The 22,765-nt window shown below is 44.0% G+C and overlaps 1 protein-coding gene across 11 annotated transcripts in view; it reads left to right on the forward strand.

Moving 5' to 3' along the window:
- Positions 1 to 22,765, forward strand: part of ST3GAL3 (ST3 beta-galactoside alpha-2,3-sialyltransferase 3) — a 274,491-nt gene that overhangs the window by 102,570 nt on the left and 149,156 nt on the right. For 6 of the 11 annotated variants that reach the window (XM_040407845.1, XM_040407844.1, XM_040407848.1 and 3 more), the window contains one exon: positions 21,658 to 21,783. The exons of the other annotated variants lie outside the window; for them this stretch is intronic. In XM_040407845.1, the coding sequence (XP_040263779.1) occupies positions 21,658 to 21,783 (126 nt within the window). The remainder of the gene's footprint in view (positions 1 to 21,657; positions 21,784 to 22,765) is intronic. 11 annotated transcript variants of the gene reach the window in all.

A 22,765-nucleotide genomic window follows, 5' to 3' on the forward strand; every position in this document is an offset into this window, starting at 1 on the left:
ACTCTTTACTGTAAGAGCAGTGAGACTATAGACTCTACTGTAAGAGCAGTGAGACTATGGACTCTACTGTAAGAGCAGCGAGACTGTGGACTCTTTACTGTAAAAGCAGCGAGACTGTGGACTCTTTACTGTAAGAGCAGCGAGACTATGGACTCTTTACTGTAAGAGCAGCGAGACTGTGGACTCTTTACTGTAAGAGCAGTGAGACTATGGACTCTTTACTGTAAGAGCAGTGAGACTATGGACTCTTTACTGTAAGAGCAGTGAGACTATGGACTCTGTACTGTAAGAGCAGTGAGACTATGGACTCTATACTGTAAGAGCAGCGAGACTATGGACTCTTTACTGTACGAGCAGTGAGACTATGGACTCTATACTGTAAGAGCAGTGAGACTATGGACTCTTTACTATAAGAGCAGTGAGACTATGGACTCTATACTGTAAGAGCAGTGAGACTATGGACTCTGTACTGTAAGAGCAGTGAGACTATGGACTCTATACTGTAAGAGCAGTGAGACTATGGAACGCTCTGTCTGAGGAGGTGGTGATAGTGAGTTCATTATAAGAGTCCTAGAGGGGCCTGGATGTATTTCTGGAGTGTAATAATATTACAGGTTATAGCTATTAGAGATGGGTCGTTGATCCAGGGAGTTATTCTGATGTCTGATTGGAGTTGGGAGGAAATTTTTCCCCCTTAAGTGATGAAAATTGGCTTCTACCTCATGGAGTTTTTTGCCTTCCTCTGGATTAAGGATAACAGGCTGAACTGGATGGACAGAGGGGTTTTTTCAGCCGTATAAACTATATTACTATGTTAGTGTGAAACGAGCCTTAGTATTCAGATTCACTGCAGCACCACCACAGGAGAAATGAAGCTTTACACTGTGTCTATTAAAATCAATGTGTTGTCTGTGTAATGACGGCCATGGCAGGTCCCTCCACTATGGCCAAGAGATGAGAATCCTGGAAATGGGTTTTCTAAACTGGAAACCCCATTAAGAATGAAAGGTGAATCACAGGGAAGGACGACCCCTTACTGGATATAACCCATGGCCTCTCCAGATAAAGTGACATGAGGAGCTGACACTCCATGTTATAAATTATAGGAACATTATTTCACCGATGAGTAGTTGATGCATGGACGACTGTTGGACTGCCTGCTCTGCCCCCTTGTTCCTAGGTTCTTTCTCTTCCATAGAAGCTTATGTTTCTTCACCTCCTGACAGTATCTATGATGTTAACACTAAAGGATAGTTCCTGTTGCCAAAGTATGAGAGGCCGCTCTCATCTGAAGGGCCGATTCACTGGAAACCAGCGGACCGGCACTAATGATATAGCGCTGCCAGCGTGCGGCTTACATGTCACTTATGCAAATCCATTCAGACAAGATCTCACTTGTGATAACTCTCGGGCGGAGGATTACTTCCCTGTAATATAATGCCGTTCTGATCTTAATGTTACAATAGACAATTCCTTCTGTTTTCTCTTATATTCACTTTGATAGAGCGCTGTATGGAGATCTGGCAATTCAGGCTGGAAAAACCTGAACTGATGGTTAAATAGTGGGTAAGGCTGGAAAAATACACAGGTCCATCTAGTCCATCTTATAATCCTAAAGTGTTGATCTAGAGGAAAGGAAAAACCCCTGTGACGTGGTCACTAATTGCCCAATAGAGAAATAAATCCTTTCTGACTTCAAAGATGGGGCTAAGAATAATTCCCTGGATCCTTGCCCATCTGCAGATATCTAGTAACCATTACCTGTAATAGTATTACACTCCAGACATTCAGGCTCCACTGCTCTTTTAGTGAGTTCCCCATCACATCCTCCTCTGGAAGAGAGCTCCATAGTATCACTGCTCTTACAGTAAAGAATCCCATCTACGTTGATGTTTCCCCCATGACTTTATTTGCCTTGGCAGCAGCTGCCTGACATTGGTCCCTAACGTCAAGTTGACTTTCCACCAGTATTGCTCAGCCTTTTACTCCGTGATTTACCATTTATTCCACATTTGAACATTTTGTTTCCTTGGCGCAAGTGCATAGCCCCCACATTACATTAGCTTACATTTCTCCAGCCCATGCCTCCAGTTTACCTAAATCCCTCTTTAATATTATATTATTCTCTGTGTTGCTTGCTTTGCAGAGCTTAATATCATCTGCAGATATTGGAATTCTGCTCTGTAAACCCTTGACAAGGGCAATAGCCCATATATTAAAAGAGAAGCGGACTCAGTACTGACCCCTGTGGTACCCCACTGGTGACTGTGACCCAAACTGAGGCTGTACCATTAATAAACAGGCTCAATCCAGAGTATTGGGGAGACCTCAGGAGGTTAACACAGATCATGATTAAAGGACTGAGCTAATGAGTTTCATGGCTAACAGTATCTAGATAATTATTAGGGTTATTGGATAGCCAGGGGCCCCTCTGCTGTCTGTGTGCATCCCTGACATATGTGCCACTTATGTGATATACATTACATTGAACACAATGATCTGTAAATCTCATAGAACCATATGTTCTTCACAGTAGATCCTAGAGCTCGTATCAGACGCTGAAAGTCAGACATTTTACCATTCCATGAGGATAATGAACTCATTTAGAACCTAATGGCAGAAAGGCATCTCAGAGAAGTTGGGACCGGGGCAACAAAAGGCTGGAAAGTAAGTGGTAATAATGAAAAACAACTGGAGGAGCAATTTGTTACTAGGTCACATGACTGGGTATAAAAAGAGCGGGTTAGAGGGGCAGAGTTTCATCCAATCTGCAGAAAACTGCGTCTACAAATTGTGGAACAATTATAAAAAAGTTCCTCAACTTAAAACTATGAAGACTTTGAATATCTCACCATGTACAGGTCATAATATCATCAAAAGATCCAAAGAATCTGGAGAAATTCATGAGAGCAAGAGAGAAGGCCGATGGTCAATATTGGATGCTCGTGATCTACAGGCCCTCAGGTGGCACTCCATTCAAATCAGGCTGATTCTGTACTGGAAATAGCTGCATGGGCTCTGGGACACTTCCAGAAATCATTGTCTGTGAACTCATCTCACTGTGCAATACACAAATGCAAATTAAAGATGAGATGTATCACACAAAGAAGCAGCCATATGTCCCCACAATCCAGAACCGCCAACATCTTCTCAGTCATTTCAAATGGACTGAGGCAAAATAGAAAACTGTTCTGCGGTCAGATGAGTCAAAATTTGAAATTCTTTTTTCGAAGCCCTAGATGTCGTGTACTGTGGACTCAAGAGGAGAGGGACCATCCAGCTTATCAGCGCACAGTTCAAAAGCCTGCATCTCTGATGGTATGGGGATGCATTAGTGCCTATGGTGAGGGCAGCTTACACACCTGGAAAGGCAATGCTGAACAGTATATAGAGGTTCTAGAACAACATCTGCTCCATCCAGATGTCTCTTTCAGGGAAGACTTTTCATATTTCAGCAAGACAATGCTCAACCACATCCTGCATCCATCACAACAACATGGCTTCTCAGAAGAAGAGTCCGGGGCTGAACCGGCCGCCTGCAGCTCAGACCTTTCATCATGAAATAAAAAATCGTGCAAAGAAGACCCAGGACTGCTGAGCAGCTAAAATAGGAATGGGATGACATTCCTCTTCCAAAACTCCAGCAATTGATCTCCTAAATTTCCAGATGTTTACAGACTGTCAGTAAAAGAAGATGGGATGCCACACAATGGGAGCCATCGCGCTGTCCCAAGCTGTTTGAGATGCGTTGCTGCCATAAAGTTCAGATTTTTTTTTTTTTCTTCCTGAAATGGTAAAATGTCTCACTATCCACATTTTATATGTGTTCTATGATCTACTGTGAAGAAAATTTGGGCCTATGAGATTTACACCACCACACACATAACATAGAGGACATAACATAGAGCAGTGTTTCCCAACCAGCGTGCCTCCAGCTGTTGCAAAACTATACCTCCCAGCATGCCCACACAGCCAAAGGCTGTCCGGGCATGCTGGGAGTTGTAGTTTTGCAACAGCTGGAGGCACGCTGGTTGGAAAACACTGACATAGAGGACATAACCACACACATAACATAGAGGACACCACCACACACAGCCGCCTCCGTTCCTGCCCTCCCTGGATGCTAAGCAAATGCGGCTAATAATGTGTATGTGTATACAGTATATCCAGAGTGCACCAATATACAGTCTACTGGATCTACTCTTCTACCCAACTCACATCCAGTACCGGACCATTAGTACATGTACATATAGAGACTCATGCATAAACAGCACATATATATATATATATATATATATATATATATATATATATATAATCTACTGGTTATACAATCGCAGACTACACATATCTATATGCACACATATAAAGTCTACTGGGATATTATACTTATATACATACACACATAAGCTTACCTATAACTTAGCTTGCTCCTGAAGTGATGTTGGTCCAGGGGGTCGCAGGAACAGAGAGAGGGACTCCAAAGTTTCATATCACCTATATGTTCCTGTGTCCCAGCCCCCACCATGGACTCCACCCTGTGACCACCAAAATATCTTCCCAATCTGTTGGCCAAGAGAATATTGTCCAACTGCTTTTACAATGTGCCTTTCCTGCTTTTGATATGATAACAAGGGACACAATGACCAAATGGCTACTGGCCATACTGATATCACTGAATGGATGAATACCACTGGATATCAATATACACTGTATCTAATTATTAAGCATATTTGTGTGGTCATCAGACTGAGGTTCTGGCTGAGAGCCATATTTTCCTGTAACACTCCTCTATGGAGAATAGGCCTCCTTATGTTAATTGCAATAGATGATAGAGCACGTATCAGATGCTAAAAGTTAGACATGAAGAAAATGAACTTATTTAGAACTTGATGGTAGCAAGGCATCTCAACGAAATTGGGAACAGGGCAACAAAAGGCTGGAAAGTAAGTGATAATAACAAAAAACAGCTGGAGAGCAATTTATTATGCCACCATATTCAGCAGTGCCAGACAACTCCCAGGAAAAGGTGGTTAATACGCCTGGAAATCCACTGCTGTCACCTAAGTTTTTGGGTGTTTTTTTAATGATATTTTTATTGCAGTCGGCGGGCTTCCTCCTCCAGTACCTTGTGTGATGGGTCATATGAAACATTTCCTCAGCAGTTTCAGAGATGACATCACGTCTAATAGTGCGGATACAGTCAATCTGTAGGAATTTCCGCATGTTTAATGTCATCCTGGAGAAGGTTTGAAGAGCAATCAAAATGGAAAATAGAAACATTTTTTGTGAGTTAACAAATAATATTTGATGCCAGGAAAATGTGTTGATAGCAGAACAGAACAAGTGCGGTGACGGCAGCGCTGGCGTCTCAGTAATAGAGGTCACTTGACTGGAGTGTTTGCATTTGCAGGTAACGGATGGAAGAGGGCACAAGGAAGAGAGGATGTGACTCATGCCATTAAACAGCTTTCAGGGAACTGTTCTGTAAATCAGGCGTGACCCGTCCACGTATATTGAAAAAGTACTGCTTAAAATATTTAATTTTTTTTTACGATTTGATTGTAAATTCTTTGGCTGAATAATTTGCACAATAGACTGAAACACACATGGGACCAACTTACCCCTTAGGCCCCTTTCACACGAGCGAGTATTCCGCGCGGATGCGATGCGGGAGGTGAACGCATTGCATCCGCACTGAATACCGACCCATTCATTTCTATGGGTCTGTGCACACGAGCGGTGATTTTCACGCATCACTTTTGCGTTGCGTGAAAATCGCAGCATGCTCCTCTTTGTGCGTTTTTCACGTAACGCAGGCCCCATAGAAATGAATGGGGTTGCGTGAAAATCGCAAGCATCCGCAAGCAAGTGCGGATGCGGTGCGATTTTCACGCACGGTTGCTAGGAGACGATCGGGATGGAGACCCGATCATTATTATTTCCCCTTATAACATGGTTATAAGGGAAAATAATAGCATTCTGAATACAGAATGCATAGTAAAACAGCACTGGAGGGGTTAAAAAATAAATAAAAAGTCATTTAACTCACCTTAATCCACTTGCTCGCGTAGCCGGCATCTCCGTCTGTCTCTTTTACTGTATAGGACCTGTGGTGAGCATTAACTATAGTTCAAGGACCTGGGATGACGTCACTCCGGTCATCACATGGTACGTGGTAAAAGATCATGTGACGTACCATGTGATGACCGGAGTGACGTCATCCCAGGTCCTTGAACTATAGTTAATGCTCACCACAGGTCCTATCCAGTAAAAAAAAGACAGACGGAGATGCCGGCTACGCGAGCAAGTGGATTAAGGTGAGTTAAATGATTTTTTATTTTTTTTTAACCCCTCCGGAGCTGTTTTACTATGCATTCTGTATTCAGAATGCTATTATTTTCCCTTATAACCATGTTATAAGGGAAAATAATACTATTTACAGAACACTGATCCCAAGAAGTTCGGGTTTGGGAACCAAACACGCGCGATTTTTCTCACGCGAGTGCAAAACGCACTACAATGTTTTGCACTCGCGCGGAAAAATCGCGGGTGTTCCCGCAACGCACCCGCAAATTTTTCCACAACGCCCGTGTGAAAGAGGCCTTAACCGTGTAACGCTCCCAGGAAAGGAGAAGGTGCAAAAAGACATCATTACTTTCAGGACCATGGAAAGGGCATTTAGAGGACACTTTGTACACTGAATTTTACATTGTGATTTCACACATTATTGCACCACAGAAAGACACATGAAATTACAAAGCAAAACTGTGATATTGCCCAGCATCGCATTAAGGAAATGCTGCATGTAATACCAAGGGAATAAAATGCAGATGGAAGATAACTGAATATAATTTTAAATAATCACAAAAAAAATCTTACATTCATTTACGTGACCACATTTAATGACATCCCATAGAAATACTACATTTGATGCAATCTCTGGTCTGGGCTCTCCTTTACTAGTCTTCAGAAACAGTTGCAGAGAGCCCCATCTCTGTAGGACTCGTCCATACATTATATCATAGTCTATCCATGTGAATGGACACCATGTAATGCCACAATATTCCTGCGGTGGCCAAATGTACAGTCTCCTTCCACTTCCCACCCACAGTATTCACAACTGATTTCTGGGGGATTCAACTACTGACTGCCAACAGGTGGACCAGATGGGGCCACTATTTACAGCTTTTCTATATATAGTAGTATACATTTATAGTCCATATTTACACCACTTCTTTTACAGCATGTATTACAGTATATAATACCGGTCTATTGGGTGTAAGGGGTGTCAATGAATGCACCGAACAGGAGATTCTGTCAGGTCTCAGTGCAGTCTTGTAAGTGAATGGATTACATTAAAAGGCTATTTATACCTTTTGGGGGCAGTTTTTAAAATTATTGCATTGTACTCATTTTGAGCTAAAAAGAATGTATTTATTAAAAATGTAGAGCCCTTTTCTCTGTACAGGGCTGAGTTTCTCTAGTAGCAGGATCTGAATTTTCTCTCTGTTCCGTCAGGCAGCTCAGCTGACGGCCTCCTTATCTCTGCTCTCTGACCTTATAAACACTCATTATAGGTCAGTTCTTATTTTACTGATAAGTAATGTGGCTTAAATAAATGTTTATGAACCTCTTAGTAACTTAGAGATAAGGTTTATTACATGACCATAGTACAAGTCACACAGCTACTGTATAAAAACATTTAACCCTTTGTGACAGAATGGCTTAATTTTTAACCACTTCACATCTGGCCCATTTACCCCCTTCCTGACAGAGCCTAATCTTGCAAATCTGACATGATGATGATGATGATGTATAGTCTTGTGTACACGCAGTCTTACCCATCGGGCCTCGGAAGTTGGAAGGAGAGCATTCCTTCCTTCCAACTGTGATGCCAGCCAGCCACTGCCACAATGAGGAGAGAGTGGGCGGAGGAGGGGATGACTGTGGCCACAGTGCCACCAATGATAATTAACCATAGGACGTTTCATGGGTCCATACTTTATTAACTAAGTAGCAGGACAGGATCTCCCTGCACTTACTCGGCCGCTGTGGCCCCCGTTACCGTCTCCCGTGCTGTGTGCTAATTACTACTATTGGAACACCAGGGAGGAGACATCAGCTTCTCTCCCTGGGCGTTCCTTTTTCTCTGGCTGTAGCGCTGTCCAATCGCAATGCAGAGTGTCACAGCCAGGGAGAAAAAAAAAACTCACCTTCTCCCTGGTTTTCCGATCCTGTTACTTAGCATACAGAGCGGGAGACTGTAACGGGGGCCACATCAGCGCAACGGAGTGGCGACCAGATAAATAGTAAGTTCTGGGAGATCCCTGGGCACCGCTCTACATGTCCTGCTACTTAGTTAATAAAGTATGGACCCATGAAAGGTCCTCTTACAGATACAGGAGGCGGGTGCGGTACCTGAGGAGTTAACTGACGCTAATCGCAGCTGCCTGTCAGAGGTCGAGTGCTGGCTAAGTGATTCTTCCGCACCCGCCTCCTGTATCTGTATTAAAGGTTAATTATCATTGGTGGCGCAGTGCACCCCCCCTTCCCAGTATTAAAAACATTGGTGGCGCAGTGCACCTCCCCAGTATTAAAATCATTGGTGGCAGTGGCCACATGGTCCCCACAGTGGCCACAGGGTGGCAGTGGCAGCTTCTGATCGGAGCCCAAACATTCCAATCCTGGGGCTCCGATAGGTTACCACAGCAGCCAGGACCCTACTGAAGCCCCGACTGCCATGGTAATCTCCCTACTGCTGTATGTACTATGAACAGGGCAGCAGGGACAGTGTAAAGTCATATTCACCCTAATAGAGCTCTATTAGGGTGAATAGGACAAGGGATAAAAAGATATAGTTATTAAATAAAAAGTAAAAAGAAACACCAAAATATTAAGTATAAATCACCCCCTTTCCCAATTTTACATATAAAATATATAAACAATAAATAAATAAACATATTACATATTGCCACGTCTGAAAAGTCCAAACTATTAAAATAAAAAATAAAAAATCCTATTTGGTGAGTGCCGAATCAGGAAAAAAAAACTATGCCCCGCCCACCCCCTAAGGCAGATTTTGGAAGGCAGATTTTGCTGAACTGATTTTTAGATGCCATGTCCCATTTGAAGCCCCTCTGATGCACCCTTACAGTAAAAACTCCCAAAAAGTGACCCCCATTTTGGAGACTAGAAGATAAGGTGACCAGTTTTATTTGTACTATTTTGGGGTACATATGATTTTTAATTGCTCTATACTACTCTGCTCAAAAGAATAAAGGGAACACAAAAATAACACATCCTAGATCTGAATTAATTAAATATTCTTCTGAAATACTTTGTTCTTTACATAGTTGAATGTGCTGACAACAAAATCACACAAAAATAAGAAAATGGAAATCAAATTTTTCAACCCATGGAGGTCTGGATTTGGAGTCACACTCAAAATTAAAGTGGAAAAACACACTACAGGCTGATCCAACTTTGATGTAATGTCCTTAAAACAAGTCAAAATGAGGCTCAGTAGTGTGTGTGGCCTCCACGTGCCTGTATGACCTCCCTACAACGCCTGTGCATGCTCCTGATGAGGTGGCAGACGGTCTCCTGAGGGATCTCCTCCCAGACCTGGACTAAAGCATCTGCCAACTCCTGGACAGTCTGTGGTGCAACGTGACATTGGTGGATAGAGCGAGACATGATGTCCCAGATGTGCTCAATTGGATTCAGGTCTGGGGAACGGGCGGGCCAGTCCATAGCATCAATGCCTTCGTCTTGCAGGAACTGCTGACACACTCCAGCCAGGGCCGTTTCTAGGGGCGGGACGGGCGTCCGCCCGGGGCGCTGTCAGAAGGGGGGCGCCAGCAGGGGCGCCCTCTTGTCGTTTCTCTGCCGTGCGCCCTGGCTCCCTCCCTCTGACATCTCGCCTGACCTGCGCCCGAGTGCCGACTAGTCCTCTCACTCTTCAGACAGTGCGGGCGGCACTTACTGACGTCACGCGCCTGCTCCTCCCACTAGGCGGCGCAGGCGCGTGACGTACAGTGAGTGAGTGAGCGCCGCACTGCCTGCCTGTTACCGCCCGCCCTGAGCCCCTGAGCAGTGCTGATGCCTGCTGTGAGGTGAGTGATGGTCTGGGGGGGCATTAATTACAATGGGGGGGCATTAATTACAATGGGGGCGGGCATTAATTACAATGGGGGGGGCATTAATTACAATGGGGGGGCCACTGTGGGAGACATGAAAATGGGGGCCACTGTCACTGTGGGGGATATTAAGTTTAATAAGGATCACTATGAACATTATTTAGAATGGAGGCTGCTGTGGGTGTCATTATAACTGTATAATGTCTGATAGGCCTAGTCCTGAGCTGAGTTATATTACCCTGCCCATGCCCTGTATAATAATGTACCCATCCCTGATACCCCTTAGTTATATTACCCCGCTGGAGTAATATAACTAAGGGGTATCAGGGTACATTATTATACAGGGCAGGGTAATACAGTTGCAAGAAAAAGTATGTGAACCCTTTGGAATGATATGGATTTCTGCACAAATTGGTCATAAAATGTGATCTGATCTTCATCTAAGTCACAACAATAGACAATCACAGTCTGCTTAAACTAATAACACACAAAGAATTAAATGTTACCATGTTTTTATTGAACACACCATGTAAACATTCACAGTGCAGGTGGAAAAAGTATGTGAACCCTTGGATTTAATAACTGGTTGAACCTCCTTTGGCAGCAATAACTTCAACCAAACGTTTCCTGTAGTTGCAGATCAGACGCGCACAACGGTCAGGAGTAATTCTTCACCATTCCTCTTTACAGAACTGTTTCAGCTCAGCAATATTCTTGGGATGTCTGGTGTGAATCGCTTTCTGGAGGTCATGCCACAGCGTCTCAATCGGGTTGAGGTCAGGACTCTGACTGGGCCACTCCAGAAGGCGTATTTTCTTCTGTTTAAGCCATTCTGTTGTTGATTTACTTCTATGCTTTGGGTCGTTGTCCTGTTGCAACACCAATCTTCTGTTGAGCTTCAGCTGGTGGACAGATGGCCTTAAGTTCTCCTGCAAAATGTCTTGATAAACTTGGGAATTTATTTTTCCTTCGATGAGAGCAATCCGTCCAGGCCCTGACGCAGCAAAGCAGCCCCAAACCATGATGCCCCCACCACCATACTTCACAGTTGGGATGAGGTTTTGATGTTGTTGTGCTGTGCCTCTTTCTCCACACATAGTGTTGTGTGTTTCTTCCAAACAACTCAACTTTGGTTTCATCTGTCCACAGAATATTTTGCCAGTACTGCTGTGGAACATCCAGGTGCTCTTGTGCAAACTGTAAACGTGCAGCAATGTTTTTTTTGGACAGCAGTGGCTTCCTCTGTGGTATCCTCCCATGAAATCCATTCTTGTTTAGTGTTTTACGTATCGTAGATTCGCTAACAGGGATGTTAGCATATGCCAGAGACTTTTGTAAGTCTTTAGCTGACACTCTAGGATTCTTCTTCACCTCATTGAGCAGTCTGCGCTGTGCTCTTGCAGTCATCTTTACAGGACGGCCACTGCTAGGGAGAGTAGCAGCAGTGCTGAACTTTCTCCATTTATAGACAATTTGTCTTACCGTGGACTGATGAACAGCAAGGCTTTTGGAGATACTTTTATAACCCTTTCCAGCTTTATGCAAGTCAACAATTCTTAATTGTAGGTCTTCTGAGAGCTCTTTTGTGCGAGGCATCATTCATATCAGGCAATGCTTCTTGTGAAAAGCAAACCCAGAACTGGTGTGTGTTTTTTATAGGGCAAGGCAGCTGTAGCCAACACCTCCAATCTCATCTCATTGATTGGACTCCAGTTGGCTGACACCTCACTCCAATTAGCTCTTGGAGATGTCATTAGTCTAGGGGTTCACATACTTTTTCCACCTGCACAGTGAATGTTTACATGGTGTGTTCAATAAAAACATGGTAACATTTAATTCTTTGTGTGCTATAAGTTTAAGCAGAATGTGATTGTCTATTGTTGTGACTTAGATGAAGATCAGATCACATTTTATGACCAATTTGTGCAGAAATCCATATCATTCCAAAGGGTTCACATACTTTTTCTTGCAACTGTATAACTCAGGACTAGGCCTATCAGACATTATACAGTTATAATGACACCCACAGCAGCCTCCATTCTAAATAATGTCCATAGTGATCCTTATTAAAAATAATGTCCCCCCACAGGCAGGCAGTGCGGGCGGCGGCGCTCACTCACTGTACCTCACGCGCTGCATGACGTACAGTAGTGAGGTGAGCACCGCCGCCCGCACTGCCTGCCTGTTACCGCCCGCCCGGAGCAGTGCTGAGAAAGAAGCCTGCTGTGAGTGAGAGCCTGAGTCTGTGGGACAGTGGGTCACTGGGTGCGTCACTGTGACCGTCCGTGCAATGTGGTTCCACATTTTTACAATGGGGAGACACTTATTTCATCGAGCAGTTTTGGGGGGGGGGGGGGGAGTTTTTTTGACACTTGCCCTGAGAGAAATTTTACCTAGAAACTGCACTGACTCCAGCCACATGAGGTCTAGCATTGTCTTGCATTAGGAGGAACCCAGGGCCAACCGCACCAGCATATGGTCTCACAAGGGGTCTGAGGATCTCATCTCGGTACCTAATGGCAGTCAGGCTACCTCTGGCGAGCACATGGAGGGCTGTGCGGCTCTCCAAAGAAATGCCACCCCACACCATTACTGACCCAAGCCGGTCATGCTGGAGGATGTTGCAGGCAGCAGAACGTTCTCCACGGTGTCTCAAGACTCTGTCACATGTGCTCAGTGTGAACCTGCTTTCATCTGTGAAGAGCACAGGGCGCCAGTGACGAATTTGCCAATCTTGGTGTTCTCTGGCAAATGCCAAACGTCCTGCACGGTGTTGGGCTGTAAGCACAACCCCCACCTGTGGACGTCGGGCCCTCATGGAGTCTGTTTCTGATCGTTTGAGCAGACACATGCACATTTGTGGCCTGCTGGAGGTCATTTTGCAGGGCTCTGGCAGTGCTCCTCCTGTTCCTCCTTGCACAAAGGCGGAGGTAGCGGTCCTGCTGCTGGGTTGTTGCCCTCCTACGGCCTCCTCCACGTCTCCTGATGTACTGGCCTGTCTCCTGGTAGCGCCTCCATGCTCTGGACACTACGCTGACAGACACAGCAAACCTTCTTGCCACAGCTCGCATTGATGTGCCATCCTGGATAAGCTGCACTACCTGAGCCACTTGTGTGGGTTGTAGACTCCGTCTCATGCTACCACTAGAGTGAAAGCACCGCCAGCATTCAAAAGTGACCAAAACATCAGCCAGGAAGCATAGGAACTGAGAAGTGGTCTGTGGTCACCACCTGCAGAACCACTCCCTTATTGGGGGTGTCTTGCTAATTGCCTATAATTTCCACCTGTTGTCTATCCCATTTGCACAACAGCAGGTGAAATTGATTGTCACTCAGTGTTGCTTCTTAAGTGGAGAGTTTGATTTCACAGAAGTGTGATTGACTTGGAGTTACATTGTGTTGTTTAAGTGTTCCCTTTATTTTTTTTGAGCAGTGTATGTTTTTTGTGAGGCAAGGTAATAAAAAAATAGAATTTTTGGCAATGTGTTAATTTTTTTCCAACATTTATCTGACAGGGTAGAACATGTGCTATTTTTATAGAGCATGTTGTTACGGACGCAATGATATCAAATATGTCTACTTTCTTTGTTTCAGTTTTACATAATAAAGCATTTTTGGAAAAAAAATCATGTTTTTGTGTCTCCATTTTCTGAACGCCAATTTTTTTTTATTTTTCTACCGATCGTCTTGTGAACGGGCTCGTTTTTTGCAGGAAGAGTTGATGTTTTATTGGTACAATTTTTGGGTACATTTTTTTGGATCATTCATTATTACACTTTATGGGGCAAGGTGACCCAAAAATTGGTTGATTTAGCACAGTTTTTATTTATTTATTTTTACAGCGTTCACCTGAGGGGTTAGGTCATGTGACATTTTTATAGAGCAGATCGTTACGGAAGTGGAAATACCAAATATGTATACTTTTTATTTCTTTAAGTTTTACACAATAATAGCATTTTTGAAACCAGAAAAAAGGATTTCTTAGTGTCTCTATAGTTTGAGAGCCATTGCTTTTCTTATTTTTTGACCGATTGTCTTAGTTAGGATCTCATTTTATGCAGGATGAGGTGACGGTTTGATTGGTACTATTTTGGGGGGCATACGCCTTTTTAAACGCTTGGTGTTGCACTTTATGTGATGTTAGGTGATAAAAAATTGCTTTTTTGGCATTGTTTTTATTTTTTACGGTTTTCATCTGAGGGGTTAGGTCATGTGATATTTTTATAGAGCTGGTTGTTACGGACACAGCGATACCTAATATGTATACTTTTTTTTATTTATTTCACTTTACCACAATAGTATTTTTGAAACAAAAAAAAAATCATGTCCAAAATGATGTCTCCATGTTCTGAGAGATGCCCACCAGGCCGGGACAGGAAGTGAATAGCGCTTCCTGATCTGTATACATAGCGCTCAATGAGACGTTCAAGAACGTCCATTCAGAGATAAACATCCACCCATAGGACATTTATATCCAATAGGCGGATGTGAAGTGGTTAATAATGACCAATTGCAAAAAATATTTTTAGCACAAAATGAGTAAAATTAATTAAAAATAAAATTTACCCGAAGGTGTACACAGCCTTTAAAGACTAAAGAGGCATTACTGAGGTTTAATTCATGAATGAGTCTACACACACGGGGACCCCATACTTTCTGTCCCAATATCGTCTAGCTCAGTGGCCTCCAACTTGAGGCACTTGAGCAGTTCCGAATAAAAAACTCTCAGCATGCTGGCAATAGTAGCTTTGCACCACCTGGAGAGCCAAAAGTTGGAGGTTTTGCATCATGATAGTCTGTACTGTCATTGAGTGCAGCCACTCGTGGACTCTGTGGCCTTTTTCACATTGCCATTGGCAGTGGGCACCTGAGGGTTTCATTAGGAGGTTTTCATCAGGGGACTCCCCAATGGAAATCTGAATGAATGTGAATTTAACGGATGCCACTGAGTATCATCTGTCTCCTATAGGTGCCAATGTTACAGTATATAATTTTTTTATTTTTTTTACTGGATGCATCTGTATGGAATAGTACAATAAAAATAGAGAAACCCACGGTAGATACCACCAAACAGGGGCCTCTATCGTATAATAGGGACCTACTGGTCTGCTTACTGGTTAGCTTTGATGATGTTTGCATCTGATTTGTTATATGATTTCTTGCTCGCTCTTCCCGCTGCACAGTTTTCTTTTTTCCAATTAAAGTGTTTATTGTTTTTTTTTACAATTTTTGAACAGAAAATTGCACAAAGGGCAAAAATATGCTGAAATCACATATGTAACTGCAAGTACAACTCGAAGCAGTTATAAAATGACATTAAAGTTCGAAAAAGAAAGGATTATGTATTGAAATGATAGCATATATGTAAATTTGACCGTCGAATAGCATAAAAACTGTTTGAAACACCATTTCAAAATCATCACTGTAAAATACGTCAGCCCTCCTAATGGACATAGGCTAAATCTATGTTTAAACAAGAAAGTACAGAAAGTACAAACGAGAACGACAACACAAAAAAATAATAGTAATAATTTATATGGGGGGGGAGGTAACAGTCGGCGGTAGCAGAAAAAACTGAAGAAAGAGAAAGATAGAAGTCAAAGATATATAGAAAAAGATATAGAGAGTGGAAGAAAGATCTGATCACAGAATCAGATTAGCTCAGATGTCCCTGAGGTGCAGAAGTCTTCCTAGAGGCCCCATATCTTCAAGAATCGTGCATATTTCTGGGGGGAATGGGCTATCAGTTCTTCCAATCTTTGACTTAGCATTAGTTTCTCAAACCATTCCTTGAGGGTCGGTGGAGCCGAGGGATACCATTTATGTAGCAGTGTCGGTACCCTGTACCACCAGGCCAGGATCTTATAGCAAGACTCTTGCGCTTTTGTGGCTAGTCGTGCTGTGTGTGAAAAAATATAACATCTAAGCCATTGGGAAGAGGACAATTGAATGCCTAAATCCTGTTCCCATGCTGCACAGAACGGTGGGGGCGAGGAGGATCTTTGCTGTAGAAGCAGTTTATATATAAAGGATATGTCTCAGAACACAGCCGAAGGGCCCAGACAGGCTTGTTCGAAGGCTGTCAAGTTCCTTGTAAAATTTTCCGAAGCACGTATTGAGGTGAAAAAGTGTTGAAGTTGGAGATATTCAAAGGTGTGCTTTGGTGTGGAGGGTGAAGTATCCAATATAAAGGCCAAAGTTTTCCAAGATGTCCCTGAGAGAACCTGACAAAAGCAAAGAGGAGAGCTTTTGGTGCCTGTGAGAAAAGGGTTAGGGGTTGCTCCAGGGGGGAATAGGGGCTGATCAATAATGGGAGTGAAGGGTCCCTGCGGGTCTATGAGTGAAAGTTCCAGGCTGATACCCCCAAGAATGGCGAATGTATGATTAGAAGTGAAAGAAAGAGCAGGCCGCACAGTCTTCCAAACACTCCGCAGCCAAGGGAGAGAAGTCAACGCAAAGGGCGATAAGTCCCTTGCTATATTAACCCACGCTTTCTGAGAAGAAAGCTGAAACGTCCAAAAGCCAGGAGTATGCTGTAGAGTGGTAGTATAGTTTGCAGTCTGGGAGACCAACCCCACTCACATCCTTAGCGTGAGTCAAAATATCCCAGCGTATTCGTGGTCTACCAGGGGACCATGCAAACTTTAAGAAACATTTAGAAATCTGGGTCCAGAAGGAGAGGGGGATCCGGATCGGGATGGTCTGCAGGAGATTAAGAAGTCTGGGCAAAAGATTTATTTTTAATATGCTAATCCATCCGAACCAAGAAAATAATTTCCGGTGCCAGTGCCAGATATTTTTGGAATCGAACCAGGAGTGAGGCAAAATTATCCTTAAACAGAAGCGATAAAGTAGCACCTATATTAATCACTAGATAAGTAATGACTTTAGTGGGACAGGAGAAAGGAAAGGAGGCCTTAGGTGAAGCAACCAAGTCCTGTCCTAAAGAGACATGCAGGGCATGGGATTTGGACATGTTTATCTTAAAATTAGACCACGCCCTAAAATCGAGACAACTCTGACTGTAGACACGGAAGGGAGATACGGGGGTTGGTAATATATAACAATAGGTCATCCGCAAAGGCCGCACATTTATACTCCTGATTACCTATATGAATGCCCTGGATATCGGGGTTATCACGTATTGCAGACATTAGATGTTCCAAAACCAGAACATATAATAAGGGAGACAATAGGCAACTTTGGAGGGTGCCATTATGGATGGAAAAGGGGGAAGTGAGGGTCCAATAAATTTTTATCCTCGCCGAAGGACCTTGGTCTAAGTTGAGTTTCTTAGACATGAACGAGGGGCCTAAACCAATATGTGCCAGGGTGGAGCGTAAGGAGGGCCATGAGATGCGATAGAAAGCCTTCTCTGCATCAAGAGATAAGACCATGAGGGGTATGTTGTGAGTCTTAGCATAATGAATAATGTCCAGTGTCTTGAGGGTGTTGTCCCTGGCCTCCCTTCCCGGCACAAACCCCACCTAGTCGGAGTTAACCAAGGATGACAAAAACGCCAAGAGTTTAGCATATATTTTAAGATCCACATTTAAAAGAGAAATCGGGCGATAACTCGCTCACACCTGGGGGTCCTTATCAGGTTTTGGAATGACCGCTATGTGAGCTGCAGTGGACTGTGCCGGAAAGGGAAGCCCAGAAGACCCGGAGGAGGAAGGGGGTTACTTTTTCTGAAAATACTTTGTAGAACCTCGCTGTAAACTCATCCGGGCCCGGACTCTTACCCCCAGGAAGAGATTTAAATACGTCCTGAAGCTCACTAACAGTAAAGGGATTTTCGAGGCTGGCCGATGGCTCCGCCATCAGCTGAGCGGCAGAAGATTGAGGCAAGTCCCCCGGCTCAGACGAAGTCGGCAAGTCATACAGAGCAGAATAAAAAGAGTGGAAGGTGGATGCAATGTCTGGAGTAGTATGTACCGGTAGACCCTGCGGAGTCTTAATGACCGGGATGTGAGAAGATGCCATTTGACCCTTAAGGACTTTTTGATATGAGTGCTCTAGTAAGCTTTTAGCCTCTAGAAGAGCATCCTGAAGATCTCATAAAACCACCTGAGTAAGTGTACGACTATGGGCCAGCTCCAAGAAGGCGACCTTTTGTAGGGCAATAGAAAGATTATGAGCCTTCTCCCCCTTGATGCGGTTCCCATGTTTGATCAGAATGCCCCGTATCATGCATTTAAGAGCCTCCCATTGCATAGGCAGAGGGGTGACGTCTGTCAGGTGGTCAGACAGAAAATCAGTGATTGTCTGAGAAACCTCGGCGACACAGACTGAATCAAGAAGGAGAGACTCATTAAGCTTCCACGACAACTCAGTTTTACACAGAAAGGGAAGTTGTAGCGAACAAAAGACTGGGGCGTGATCTGACCTCAGAATGGAGACTACATGAGTAGATTCCACCAAGTGAGAGCTTGATGTTGGATCAGGATGTAATCGATACTACTATAGGAAGAGTGCGGCGAGGAGTAAAAAGTGTAGTCCCTGTCTGCAGGGTATTGTAGATGCCAGGGATCACCAAGTTGTAATTGCAGGAAGGTTCCTTAACCTTCTTTATTGCCTGGTAAGAAATGGTAGCACATCCCGAGGAGTTGACTAGAGTATGGTCGAGAGTAAGATTCAAGTCTCCACATAAGATAACTGTGCCTCTCAGCTTAGGGGGAACCTTGTCAACTAAGAAGGTAACCTGATTTTGATAAGGGGCATAGATATTGAAGAAAGTGAACTCCTGGCCTCCATTACCTATTAAGAGGATCAGATACCTGGCATCCGGATCGACCACACAGTCCAGCAATTGGTAAGTCAAGGATTTATGAATTGCAACTCCCTTAGACTTGTTGTGTTTATTATTAGCGACATGCCAGGTTGTGTAGTGACAATGCTGGATGCCAGGAGCAGACCCCTCCTTAAAGTGCATTTCCTGAAAGCAAGCAATATGTACCTTTCGTCAATGAAAGTGATGAAGAACTTGATGTAGTTTCTAAAGGTGAGTGAAGGCCCTTCGCATTGAGTGACACAATATTGAGCGACGTCATCTCAGGAGTCGCACACGGACCTGCAGAATGTAAGAAAAAGAGCAGCGACGAGAGACGATGAAAAGAGAGGAGGAGGGAAAGTGGGAGGAGGGGGAGAGGGGAGGAGGTGAGAAAAAGCTAAATAAAAAACGGAATGAAGAGACCAATTGGTCCTAAGAGACGGTCACTCAGGAGAGAAATCCTCCCAAGAGTGTCCCAGACTATGTGGGGAAAGTGACAGTGACAGGTCCACCTGTCACCCCTAAAGAAAAATCTAACTACTGGGGATCATTATGGAACAGCGTCACCTGCGACATAAGACTAAAAAGACAAACCTGCTAGGCGTCAGATAATGGGGAAAGAAACAACTTAAAGTGCATAACATCTCCAAAGTGTCCTCAGGTCAGGGCAGACGCCTGGGAATTCCGCAATGGACCATTGGATCGTTGTCGGCGTCTTCTAAGGGATCGGGACGGAGAGCCCCGTGTGGTTTTTGTAGAAGCGTGTGAATTCGAGAGTCTTTGCGGAAGAGTAGAATTAGGCGGAATGAAGGTGGGCCACGAGTCAATGTCCAAGAATGGTAGGTGAAGGCTATAAAGGAATCCAGGGAGGTCTTTGCTGCAGCGGAGAGAAGCTGATTGACCTTTATTACCCGCTATCAAAGTAAAAGGAAAGCCCCAGCGATAAGGTATTCCTCAGTCCTGCAGTAGAGCAAGGAGAGGTTTCAATACTGCTCGTTGAGCAAGCGTGTAGTGGGAGATGTCTTGTAGGATCATGATGGGCGACCCTTTAAATGACAGAGACTACCGTTGTCTGGCTTTGAAGAGGATCTGTTCTTTAATGGCATAAAAATGGATCCTACAGATACAATCTCTGGGCCTGGAGCCCTCAGGTGCTGGTGGTCGGACTGCCGGTGTGCCGTGTAAATTTCAGTGGAAGTGGCGCTGGGGTACTCCAGTAGGTAATTGAATATTGATAAGAGGGTGGGAAAAAGGTCAGCTGTAGAAACTGATTCTGGGAGACCTCTATTGCGAAGATTGTTGCGTCTTCCATGGTTCTCTAAGTCATCTAGGTGTTGTTGAAGAGCGTGAATTTGCGTCCCTTGGGCCTTGGTGACATCCTGAAGAGCTTTCACTTCAGCAAACACTGTTGTAGTATGGTCTCGAGCCATGGAGTCCACTCGTTCGGTGAGAGTAGATAGATCTGTGCGGAACTGAGCAAATTCCTGTTTACATTCTTGTAAAATATTAGCCGCAAAGTTAGTCCTCTTTAGAGGCTAAGGAGCAAAGAAGAGCATGTAAATCTGCTATAGTCGGTGGTCTGGAGTCTTTACCAGGTGTTGTGGAAGCTGACCTTTGCTGCGCCGTCAAGTGGTTTATATGGATTTGAGAATGAGGGTTAATGTGGGGAGTCTCCAGGGTTTAGAGGCCTGACAATTGTATATCAGGAGAGCGACCTGGTGCCATAATCTGGGGACCCATGAGGATCCGGTCGACCAATAAGGAGATACCGCCATAGAGGGATTAGGTGAATCTGGTGGGGACAGGTGGCCCCTAGGACACTGCCTATATTGATTTAAGGCCAGTGACAGGTCTTGTTGCTGTTGATTGGCTGTCTCGCGTACTAGCTCTTGGGGTCCGGCATCCGGACGTTTTATAAAGGGGGCGTAGAGCAATGGGGTATAAGAGTGAGGGGGCAAATTAGCAAGGGATTGTGGTTCGAAGGCTTGCGCTCCAGGCCGCAACGTGGAGCCTGCGGTGTGAGAGGCGGTAGAGGAGGGCAATGGGGCAAGGGAAGACGGCAGCAGGGAGGACGAGGGGATTGGAGAGCTTGCCTGAGAGGTTATGCAGTCCTCGTCCTTCCAGCGATCTGCCTTCTCATCATTGCTGTCAGGTGCTGTCACTGGCCACGCCCCCCACAATTTATTTTTTTTAAAGCTGTTGCCATTCTTTTTGACCTTCAGATTTCTGAAAGTTAAAAATAAATTAGAAAAGCTATAGAGAGCAACAGGGCGTCTATAGGGAACAGAGCTCAGCAGGAAAAATCATGTTCTTGGTGTAGACATTTTTCAGCATGTCGGAATCTGTCTGATAATTAATGTTTAGAAGGTCAGAATTTCAATTCATTTTTGGCTTTTATTTAGTTTCTACCATCAAATAAAACTTTCTCCAAAAACTATCATCAATAGTTATCACAGTTTTAGCATTTCATGACCATTTTTAGTAAAGATCTTTGATTTTCTTGGGTCAGGATTAGACTTTAACTTTGTATCAGTCATGAAGAAGATTAGCACATAGTAAAAAAAAAAGCTGCTTGTATCCCATGTTCAGAGTGCCCCTTTAAGTAAAGACACAATGAAGTAAAGTGGCTGCCCCTATCTCCTTCTCCGGCTATTCAGGCACATCAACCTCTGCTTGCTTTCTTACGCTGCCCTTTTAGTCTGGTTACTGAATTACTGAGGGAAAGATTTCCTTGTTAAACAGGACGGAGAGAGAGGAAAGCTGGGATCCCGACTCTTCACACTGTGACCCCAACGCACAATGTACCGGACAGAACCGAGTCCAAAGAGTCCAAAGACCCGGGGGTTGTTCCAGAATCATCGCTAATAAGTAGGTGTTTGAGGCCATTACTTAAAAAGTTTATTTTCTTGTCCTATTAATGATGTCAGCGTTACACCATATGAAACGGAACTAATGATATTTGACACGCTAAGTTTTATATTACAGTTTCACAATTTCAGCAGAGTGGATTATACAACATGGAGTATAATCCAGGATGTAACTCAGGATCAGTACAGGATAAGTAATGTATGTACACAGTGACTGCACCAGCAGAATAGTGAGTGCAGCTCTGCAGTATAATACAGGATGTAACTCAGGATCAGTACAGGATAAGTAATGTATGTACACAGTGACTGCACCAGCAGAATAGTGAGTGCAGCTCTGGAGTATAATACAGGATGTAACTCAGGATCAGTACAGGATAAGTAATGTATGTACACAGTGACTCCACCAGCAGAATAGTGAGTGCAGCTCTGGAGTATAATACAGGATGTAACTCAGGGTCAGTACAGGATAAGTAATGTATGTACACAGTGACTCCACCAGCAGACTAGTGAGTGCAGCTCTGGAGTATAATACAGGATGTAACTCAGGATCAGTACAGGATAAGTAATGTATGTACACAGTGACTGCACCAGCAGAATAGTGAGTGCAGCTCTGGAGTATAATACAGGATGTAACTCAGGATCAGTACAGGATAAGTAATGTATGTACACAGTGACTGCACCAGCAGAATAGTGAGTGCAGCTCTGCAGTATAATACAGGATGTAACTCAGGATCAGTACAGGATAAGTAATGTATGTACACAGTGACTGCACCAGCAGAATAGTGAGTGCAGCTCTGCAGTATAATACAGGATGTAACTCAGGATCAGTACAGGATAAGTAATGTATGTACACAGTGACTCCACCAGCAGAATAGTGAGTGCAGCTCTGGAGTATAATACAGGATGTAACTCAGGGTCAGTACAGGATAAGTAATGTATGTACACAGTGACTCCACCAGCAGACTAGTGAGTGCAGCTCTGGA

This window comes from Bufo bufo, chromosome 9, assembly GCF_905171765.1.
Source record: "Bufo bufo chromosome 9, aBufBuf1.1, whole genome shotgun sequence".
In the NCBI taxonomy this organism is placed as follows: domain Eukaryota; kingdom Metazoa; phylum Chordata; class Amphibia; order Anura; family Bufonidae; genus Bufo; species Bufo bufo.